At 46.0% G+C, this 10,589-nt stretch overlaps 1 protein-coding gene across 1 annotated transcript; it reads left to right on the forward strand.

Moving 5' to 3' along the window:
- The first annotated feature begins 928 nt into the window (after positions 1–928).
- Positions 929–9,652, forward strand: gje1a (gap junction protein epsilon 1a). Its single transcript, XM_080199865.1, has 3 exons — positions 929–985; positions 4,890–5,072; positions 9,257–9,652. The coding sequence occupies exons 1-3, from the start codon at positions 929–931 to the stop codon at positions 9,650–9,652; spliced, it is 636 nt and encodes a 211-aa protein (XP_080055991.1).
- The last annotated feature ends 937 nt before the right edge of the window (positions 9,653–10,589 follow it).

Raw genomic sequence — 10,589 nt, forward strand, 5'->3', positions numbered from 1 at the left:
GGGAGCAAGCTGGGATCTATCTCCAGAGGTCTGTTCTGAACTCCACCCAGCACCACATTGGGTCATGTCCCTTCTATGTGGGTGGTACTGTACTCAGTCCCCTTAACCCTAAATGTGCCAGAGTGCTACAGTACCGGTTCTGGCTCATTGATGAAAGATTATGGGGATATATCTGTAATCTGGACTATCATCCTTCCCACTTATCCCACTTGCCTTCAGAGTCCAAACTGGGCAAACTGCAGGAAACTTGGGGCTAGCAAATTATGCTATTTTAGCCAGTTAAGTCCTAGTGGCACCCTTCACACACTTGGAGGTCTAAGCTTTGTCTAAATCTTCAGGTTTCTGGCTCTGGGTGCATCTCCTCACAGGGAAACTGTCCTGAGAGAAGGTGGTAGCCGTAATGTGGAGATGCTGGTGTTGGATCGGGGTGGGCACAGTAAGAAGTCTCACAGTGGAGGCCCACCTGTTCCGCTCACCTGATGAAGGGGCAGCACTCCCAGAGCTGGTGATTCCAAATAAACCTGTCGGGCTTTAACCTGGCGTTGTGAAACCTCTTACTCAGAGGAGCGTTCAGTTAAAAGTCCCTGGAAGGATGGGAAGGTGGGCCTGCACTTACCAGCTGCCAATGCCACCGTTCAGAGCTGGCACAAGCGCAGCTGAACCCAACAGAGTGGGCGGAGTGCAACACATCCGACTTTCATGGGGGTGTTTTGTGGCTTTGTTTTTGTTCTGCGGCTGGGCGGTGTTATCTCGGTGTAGATCTGGATGGAGGTGTGTGTGACATGGAGCAGTTTGCGTTGCTCCTGCCTGCTCAGTTTGCACTCACCCTGCCTGATTGCCAGGAGAGAGAAGGAGAGAGAGAGAGAGAGACGAGCCCTCTGATGGCTGAGCTCCTTTGGCCATGCTGTTTTTGCTGCTCTCACACAGCATGAGGAGAGGGGAAGGAGGTCAGTGGGGAGGTGCCAACGCTTCAGGACTGGGTCTGGTGCGTGCAACTTTCATTCTATTTACTTAGCAGCGAGTCATCTCCGCGGATTTCCAGATTCCCTGAGATGCCTCTGGGCAAAGTGTCAATATTTAGAGAGAAGCAAACCCCTGTATTAAAAAAAAACCCTGGGAGATGTTCCAAAGATCATCAGGGTCGCTGGAGAATCAATATTCAGGTCGGCACAGTTCTGCTTTCTAAATCATTTATATTCCCAGCCAAATACTAAATTTCGAACATACTGGGCATGGTATTCTAATGACTCTCTCTGCTGTGGGACTGGAATTTCTTTAGCAATATTTAATGTTGGTAATAACAAAGAAACAGAAAACGCTACACAAAACTCAATAGATCTGGTTAGCGTCTGTGGAGAAGAGAAACAAGAGTTGAACCTTTCGGAGTCCCAATATGAATCCTTCTACAGAGCACTTTCTCATTGATGTCCCAACTGCCGCCAGTAAACACAGCTGGACAGTAGTTTGACGCATCCTGAGCTGGTGGGATGGGACATCATTCATCCTTGCACAGTCTGAGGGGGTCAGTCTGTCTCTGATTAATACAGCAGTAAATTCGCTCCCTCGCCTGCTTCCCAATGACTCACTGTCTGTGCCGCGATACACATGCAGATTAATTTAGATTATTGTACCAAGGGGCACAGTGCTGTCGCTGGATTCATAAATCTGTGGCTGTGACTACTGATCAACCTCCATCCTTGGTGCAAAAGGTTAAAGATGGAACTGTTGATTTGGAATAACACAAAGTTGCTTCAAGGATGGAAAGCAGCCATCATTACCTAGTCTAGGCAGTGTCTGTGACTCCTCTCAGAGGCCCTACAGTGCATAAGGAGGCCATACAGCCCATTGAGCCTGCACCAGTTCTCCCTCAGAGTGTCTTTCCCAGGCCTACCCCTATACCTGTAACTCCACATATTTAGCCCACTAATATATCTTTGCCACTAAGAGGCAACAGAGCACGGCCAAAGCATTAACCAGCACATCTTTCAGATTGTGAAGGACACAGGAGCACCCAGAGGAAACCCATGCAGACACGGGGAGAATGTGCAAACTCCACACTGACAGTGACCCAAGGTCGGGAATAGTACCAGGGTACCTGGGTCAGTGAGGCTGCAGTGCTAACAACTGTGCTGCCGTACTCAAAACCAGCCACATTGTTGACTCTAAAGTCGCTCTCTGATATAGTTGTACAATTCACTCGGGATCAAAGTAAGGTTAGAAAGTGCTGGGGAAAAATCTCCACAGGTCTGGCAGCATCTGAGGAGGGGGAACTAGAGATATGGTTTGGAATCCAGTGTGACTTTTATGGAACCCCAGTAGTGGCCTCCAAATGTTCACTCTGTTTCTCTCATGGTAAGAAGTCTCACAACACCAGGTTAAAGTCCAACCAGTTTATTTGACAGTAATCCCACAAGCTTTCGGAAACAGTGTTGCTTTGTCAGGTGTGTGGAAAGTAGAAACACCGTTTCCGAAGGCTTGTAGGATTACTATCAACTAAACTGGTTGGACTTTAACTGGTGTTGTGAGGCTTCTCACTGTGTTTACCCCAGTCCAATGACGACATCTCTACGTCATGTCTCCCATGGTGCCAGACCTGCTGAATTTCTTGCATGCTATACAGATAAATCATACCGTTCATAGAGTATGTAAAGGAGAAGGAAAGGAGAGGGTGCAGAATGTAGTGTTACAGTTATAGCTAGGGTGTAGAGAAAGATCAACTTAATGAGAGATAAGTCCATTCAAATGTCTGACAGCAGCAGGGAATCTGTTGGTACGTGATCTCAGACTTTAGTGTCTTTTTCCCAATGGAAGAAGGTGGAAGAGAGAATGCCCAGGATGCGTAGGGTCCTTAATTATACTGGCTGCTTTTCCGAGGCAGCGGGAAGTGTAGACGGAGTCAATGGACGGGAGGCTGGTTTGCTGGGGTTTCATTCACGACCATTTGTAGTTTCTTAGTCAGAGCGGGAGCCATACCAAGCTGTGATACATCCAGAAGGAATGCTTTCTATGGTGCATCTGTAGAAATAGTGAGAGTTGTAGCAGACATGCTGAATTGTGGGGAATGACTGTGCGGGTAACACTTTGCAAGTCAATGATCGGGCAGCTTGATCTGCCAGGCTGGGGTAGAGTCAATAATCAGGGCAACCAATGAGGTTCAACTGAGATGTTGTTTGGTGCAGTTTTTCAAAGTTGTCTCAGCCTTTGGGCATCAAATCAAGCCCAGGTTGGGGTGCAATGCATCATCTTACCAGCTTGGAACTAGTTGGTCTCTCTTGTGGCGGCCATGAATTGGATTTAATTTAAATTTGCTTTTTTTGGGTGAAATGAAATTTTTTCTTTAAAATAGCTGGTTTGGTATCATCTCCATCTCTCTCTCTCTTTTCCTCTCTCCATTCTATGGACACTGGGTGTTGAGTTGTGCTGACTGTTGGATCAGAAAGGATTAGGGGAGAGGCCACATGCTCCCTTGCCCTTTGTTTCCATCTTTCTGTTGTGCTTATTTTTTTGTTGTTTGTTTTTTTTTCCCCCTGAGTGAGTCGGGTTGGGTTCAGAGGCCCAGTTGACAGCCTGTCTCTCTTGTCTGTCTCTCTATCTGTCTCTCTCTCAACAGAGAGAAATGCAAAAACGGGAGTTTTTCGCCACAAGTACAAAGCGACAGAGCGAGTGTCGAGATTTATCTGTGGCTGGTACACTGGTACGAGGAGTTTGCCCCATTATATCTGTGCTAGGACAACATGTCTTTAAATTATATCAGAAATTTCTATGAAGGATGTGTAAGTATGAACTAACAACCAACATATCAAGCTTTTACCACTTTCTGGTTAATCTTTGTAACTAATTCTTTGTGCTGGGGCCTCAACTATTTACCATTTATATAGATGATCTGGAGGAGGGGGCTGAGTGTAGGGTAACGAACTTTGCTGATGACACGAAGATGAATGGAAAAGCAATTGTGTGGAGGGTGTGGAAAGTCTACAGAGGGATCTGGATGGGCTGAGCGAGTGGGCGAGGACCTGGCAGATGGAGTATAATGTTAGCAAATGTGAGGTTATCCACTTTGGTAGTAATAATAGTAGGAGGGATTACTATTTAAAGAGCGAAAAGCTGCAGCATGCTACGATGCAGAGGGACCTGGGGGCCCTTGTGCATGAGTCGCAAAAACCCAGTCTGCAGGTGCAGCAGGTGATCAAGAAGGCGAATGGAATGCTGGCCTTTATAGCGAGGGGGATAGAATATAAAAGCAGGGAGGTCTTGCTGCAACTGTACAGGGCACTGGTGAGGCCGCAGCTGGAGTACTGTGTGCAGTTTTGGTCGCCGCACATGTGGAAGGATATACTGGCCTTGGAGGGAGTGCAGAGAAGGTTCACTAGGCTGATACCAGAGGTGAGGGGGCTAGCCTACGAAGAGAGACTGAATAGACTGGGTCTGTACTCGTAGGAGTTTAGAAGGCTGAGGGGGGATCTTATAGAGACATATAAAGATAATGAAGGGGATGGATAGGGTAGAGGTAGAGAGATTCTTCCCCCCTTAGAAAGGGTAGCAGGACTAGAGGGCACAACCTCAAGATAAGGGGGGGGCAGTTTAGATCAGAGTTGAGGAGGAACTTCTTCACTCAAAGGGAGGTGAATCTCTGGAATTCTCTGCCCATTGAAGTGGTGGATGCTACCTCGCTAAATATATTTAAGTCACGGGTAGATAGGTTTTTGGTAGACAAGGGAATTAAGGGTTATGGGGAGAAAGCGGGAAAATGGAACTGATCCACTTCAGATCAGCCATGATCTTATTGAATGGTGGGGCAGGCTCGAAGGGCTAGATGGCCGACTCCTGCTCCTATTTCTTATGTTCTTATGTAAATGTTGTTATGTGTCTCTTTTCCCGTTTGTGCTTAGCTGAGGCCTCCGACAGTGATTGGTCAGTTCCACACCCTGTTCTTTGGTTCGGTGCGGATGTTCTTCCTGGGTGTGTTGGGATTCGCTGTCTATGGAAATGAAGCTTTGCATTTCAGCTGTGACCCGGACAGGCGAGAGTTAAACCTCTTCTGTTACAATCAGTTCCGGCCTATCACCCCACAGGTAAACAAGATGAATTAGACGTGCAAAGAGTGTTTGTTACTCAAGGCTGGAAGTTAGTGTACATTCGCTTTGCCCAATTCTACCATCCCTCTCTACCCTCAGTGTAAATCTCTGCTGTCTCTCTTTCCTCTCAGCTCTGACGATGGGTTATTCCGACCAGAAATGTTAGCTCTATTCTTTCTCCACAGATGCTGTCAGACCTGCTGAGATTTTCCAGCATTTTTCTGTTTTTGTTCCAGATTCCAGCATCCGCAGTATTTTGCATTTATCTGGAAGTTTCTTTCGTTCACTATTTTACTCCCTCTATATATCTTACAGTGTGTTTTTTCTCTTTCTACATCATTCTTAGGCGGTGGGCACTATTTCCTACCCAACTTTAGTTGATTCTTATTTTGATATTGCGTGGTTACTGGGGGTAGAAAAGAAAGTGGAGTTGAGGCTATAGTCAGACAGGATCTTACTGAATGGTGGACCAGGCTTGAGGGGCCAAATGGCCCATTCTTACTCCTAATTTATCTGTCCATATGTCTATTGATTTATTAGTCCAGCAACACAAATGTACTTCTATGAAGTACTTGGTTACAGTTGAGGCCTGTCAGTTGGCTGTTTAAACAGTAAGAAGTCTCACAACACCAGGTTTAAGTCCAACCAGTTTATTTGATAGTAAACCCACAAGCTTTCGGAAATGGTGTTGCTTTGTCAGGTGTGTGGAAGGTTCTGATCAGAGAAGGACATATAAAGACACACACAGTTTACAGAATACGGATTAGAATGCAAATCTCTGCAGCTAACCAGCTATTCAAGTCTTAAAAGATGCAGACAATGTGAGTGGAGATAGCATTAGGATAGGTTAAAGAGATGTGTATTCTCTGCAGACAGGACATTAAGTGAGATTTTACGACCCCAGGCAAGTCATGGGGGTTACAGATAGTGCGACATTAACCCCAGATTCCAGGTGAGGCCGCCCTCATGTGTGCGGAACTTGGATATCAGTCTCTGCTCAGCAACTCTGCGCTGTCGTGTCTCGTGAAGGCCACCTTGGAGAATGCTTACCCAAAGATCAGAGGCCAAATGCCCATGACAGCTGAAGTGTTCGTCAACAGGGAGGGAACAGTCTTGCCTGGTGATTGTCGAGCGGTGTTCATTCATCCATTGTCGTAGCGTCTGCATGGTCTCCCCAGTACTTTTTGCAGAAGGATCTAGATAGGCTGGGCGAATGGGCCAGGAACTGGCAAATGGAATTTAATGTTGGCAAGTGCGAGGTGGTCCACTTTGGTAGGAATAATGGTAGGAAGGATTATTACTTACGTGGAGAAAAACTGCAGCAGGCGACAGTGCAGAGGGACCTCGGGGTCCTTGTGCATGAGTCGCAAAAACCCAGCCTGCAGGTGCAGCAGGTGGTCAGGAAGGCGAATGGGATGCTGGCCTTCATCGCGAGGTGGATTGAATATAAAAGTAGGGAGGTCTTGCTGAGGCTATATAGGGCATTGGTGAGGCCGCAGCTGGAGTACTGTGTGCAGTTTTGGGCGCCGTACTTACGCAAGGATATTTTGGCCTTGGAGGGAGTGCAGAGGAGGTTTACTAGGCTGATGCCGGAGTTGAGGGGGTTGAGCTATGAGGAGAGGCTGAATAAACTAGGCTTGTACTCGTTAGAGTTTAGAAGAATGAGGGGAGATCTCATTGAGACGTATAAGATGATGAATGGGATGGATAGGATAGAGGTGGAGAGACTCTTCCCACTCAGAAACGACAGTAGGACTAGGGGGCACAGCCTCAAAATAAAGGGGGGGGCGGTTTAGAACGGAGTTGAGGAAGAACTTCTTCACTCAAAGGGTGGTGAATCTCTGGAATTCTCTGCCCGTTGAAGTGGTGGAGGCTGCCTCGCTAAATATTTTTAAGAAGCGTGTTGATGGGTTTTTGATAAGAGAGGGGATTAGGGGTTATGGGGAGAGGGTGGGAATGTGGAACTGAGACACGGCAGATCAGCCATGATCTTATTGAATGGTGGGGCAGTCTCGAAGGGCCAGATGGCCTACTCTTGCTCCTATTTCTTATGTTCTTATGTTCTCAATGTACCATACTTCGGGACATCCTTTCCTGCAGAGTATTAGGTAGACAACGTTGGCGGAGTTGCAAGTGTATGTACCGTGTACATGGTGGATGGTGTTCTCATGTGAGATGATGTCATCCATGTTGATGATCTGGCATGTCTTGCAGAGGTTGCTGTGGCAGGGTTGTGTGGTGTTGTGGTCACTGTTCTCCTGAAGGCTGGGTAGTTTGCTGCAAACAATGGTCTGTTTGAGGTTGTGCGGTTGTTTGAAGGCAAGAAGTGGGGGTGTAGGGATGGCCCTGGCGAGATGTTCACCTTCATCAATGATGTGTTGAAGACTTTGGAGAAGATGTCACAGCTTCTCCAGTCCGAGGAAGGACTGGACGACGAAGGGCACTCTGTCCATCATGTCCCGAGGAGGAGGTCGGTGCGGTTTTTCACAATGGCGCGTCAGTTGGCTGTTTACCCAGTTAATACACTGATGTGTATTAGCCATTTGGTTTTGAAGTTGATTTGATTTGGTTTATTATTGCCACATGTATTAACATATACTGAAAAGTATACACTAATGTGTAATAGCCATAGGGATGCAGCATTGTCAGAGGAACCATTTTTCAGATCAGACATCTTTCCAGTTGTTGTCATGGACCCCACGGCACTTATCAAAATAAGCAGGACTCCTGGCCAAAAAAAAATCCCTCAATCTTACAGAAATGTGATCTTTTTTTCCTCTGGGAGCTCGCTATGCACGAATTGACTGTTGTATTTTGCTCCTTTGCAACACTTCAGAAGAACTTCATTGGCTGTGAAGCACTGTGGAATGCCCTGGGGGTTGTGTAAGGCGCCATATAAATGTAAATCTTTCTCTACTGCTTGGCGAAGTCATTCACAAATTGAGAGAACTTTGCAATTTCAAATTTCGCATTGCTTCTCAAAACTATATTTGTATTCATGTAAGGGATACAACCATAGGAAGGATGTGATTGCACTAGAAAAGATGCAGAGAACATTCACTAGGGTGCTGCCCACTTATCAAGAGAGGCTGGCTAGACTGGGGTTGTTTTCTTTGGAGCAGAGAAGGTTGAGGGGGAACCCCGTGTGAGATGTACAAAATTATGAGGGACATAGATAGGATAGATGGGAAGAAACTTTTCCCCTTGGTACAGGGGCCAATAACTGGGGAGCATAGATTTAAGGTAAAGGGGCAGGAGATTTAGAGTGGATTTGAGGAGAAACTTTTTCACCCAGCTGATGGTGGGAATCTGGAATTCACTGCTTGAAAAGGTGGGAGAGGCGGGAATCCTCACAACATTTAAGAATCATTTAGATGAGCCCTTGAAATCCCATAGCATACAAGGGCTGGAAAATTGGATTAGGATGGATAGGTGCTTGATGGGCTGAAGGGCCTCTTTCTGTGCTGTAAAGCAGTATGACTACCGTTGAGACGTTGATGTTGACTTGCCTTCTTGAACATAATTGAGTGGCTTGCCAGGCCATTTCAGAGGGCAATTAAAAGCCTCCCATATTGCTGTCGTTTACAGACCAGGGCAGGGAGGGACCTAGATTTCTCCTTTTATGACATCTGGTGCTTATGGCATCTGGTACTGATGCTACCCGTTTAATCCCAATTCATTTCATTAATTATATTGAAATTTCCCGATAGTCATGTTGTAATTTGATAAAAGGAAAATACTGCAGGTGCTGGAAGCTGAAACCAAAACAACAAATGCTGGAAAATCTCAGCAGGTCTGGCAACGTCTGTGGAGAGAGATTAGAGACAGCAGTTCGAGTTTGGATGACCTTTTGTCAGGTATAATTTGAAATCAGGACTCTGGATTGCTAACCATGTAGGACAACCAATAAATTATTATAACCCCAATAAAGAAATCCTGATTATTTTAAGTTGTTCCATTTCAAAAAATATAGGGTTAAATTAATACTGGTGTTAGAATGAACACCTTATCTTTGACTCAGAGTGTTTGGAGTGCGATAGCTGTTGTTATATTATTTTTGCAAACATCCATACAGTAAAATCCGTTTTGTCAGCTTTTGTGTGTACATTAGTGCTGGAATATTCCACATTGTTGTTTCCTTTCACGCTAAAAAATTGCTTCATTTAAATCTTTTTCCTCAGGTGTTTTGGGCTTTACAGTTGGTCTCTGTCTTAGTTCCCGGCGCGGTGTTTCATCTCCACGCTGCCTGTCGCAACATTGACCAAGAAGTCATCCTGCAGAGGCCTGCCTTCACTGTCTCCTACATCATTTCTGTCCTGTCCAGAATCATCTTGGAGACCGTGGCCTTTTGGCTCCAGAGTCACCTGTTTGGCTTCCAGGTTCATCCAATCTTCCGCTGCAATGCCACATCCCTCGATAAGCATTTCAACATCACCAAGTGCATGGTGCCCGAGCACTTTGAGAAGACCATTTTCCTCAGTGCCATGTACACCTTCACCGCCATCACGGTGCTGCTGTGCGTTGCCGAAGTCTTCGAGATCCTGTGCAGGAGGCTGGGCTATATGTCCAGCTCGTAAACGAAACCGCTACCAACCCAGGACAACGACCCCACCAGCATCGACTTGTCTCAAGTCGCCAAGTAACTTCAAAAATTAATTTAAAGTGCGTTCATGTGTTTGAACAGGAACCATTTGCAGGGCTATGGGAAGGGCTTATTGGTGGAGGCTGCGGGGCGGGGGTTGTGGGGGAGACATGACTAATAGTGCCTTAAAAGAGCCAGCATGGACACAATGGGTCAAATGGCCTCTTCTTTGTGTTGTACAGTTCTGTAATATTACTTTAGGAGTTAACAAAATTGCCAACCTATTAATCTACTGGGAGAAAATAATCATTTTAAACTTTTTAAAACTATAAGATGGATAAATTAGACATGGTGCAATAACTGGTCAGGAGTATAGAAGAGAAGTTCAGCTGTGATAGAGTGTGGGACTCATGCTGATCAGAATCTGGTAACCAAATGAAGTTAGATTATATACATGCATGATGGCTGTGTCTAGTGTCCAGCACCTCGTGCCTGATATAACTGGGAGTAAAATGTCAGTATTATTGTCAAAGAGGGTCTATTAATCACTCAGAGGGTTCTTTGAACCTCCTAGGCACCATATAAACTGCATGTTTGTAATGTTGTCAGACCCCACTTGGACCTGGTCAGACCCCACTTGGAGTACTGTGCTCAGTTCTGGTCACCTCATTACAGGAAGGATGTGGAAGCTATTGAAAGGGTGCAGAGGAGATTTACAAGGATGTTGCCTGGATTGGGTGGCATGCCTTATGAAGATAGGTTGAGGGAGCTCGGTCTTTTCTCCTTGGAGAGACGAAGGATGAGAGGTGACCTGATAGAGATGTATAAGACGTTGAGAGGTATAGATAGGGTGGATTCTCAGAGGCTTTTTCCAAGGGATGGAATGGTCACTACGAGAGGACACAGGTTTAAGGTGATGGGGAGTAGGTACA

Source organism: Carcharhinus amblyrhynchos, chromosome 12 (genome assembly GCF_965287045.1).
Source record: "Carcharhinus amblyrhynchos chromosome 12, sCarAmb.v2.hapA, whole genome shotgun sequence".
Lineage (NCBI taxonomy): Eukaryota > Metazoa > Chordata > Chondrichthyes > Carcharhiniformes > Carcharhinidae > Carcharhinus > Carcharhinus amblyrhynchos.

What these genes read in the sequence shown, in the direction of transcription:
- gje1a (XM_080199865.1), top strand. Translation starts at nt 929, where the DNA reads ATGAGGAGAGGGGAAGGAGGTCAGTGGGGAGGTGCCAACGCTTCAGGA. An exon ending in ACGCTTCAGGACTGGGTCTG is followed by an intron (nt 986 to 4,889) that starts GTGCGTGCAACT and finishes GTTTGTGCTTAG; the next exon opens with CTGAGGCCTCCGACAGTGAT. An exon ending in TCCGGCCTATCACCCCACAG is followed by an intron (nt 5,073 to 9,256) that starts GTAAACAAGATG and finishes CTTTTTCCTCAG; the next exon opens with GTGTTTTGGGCTTTACAGTT.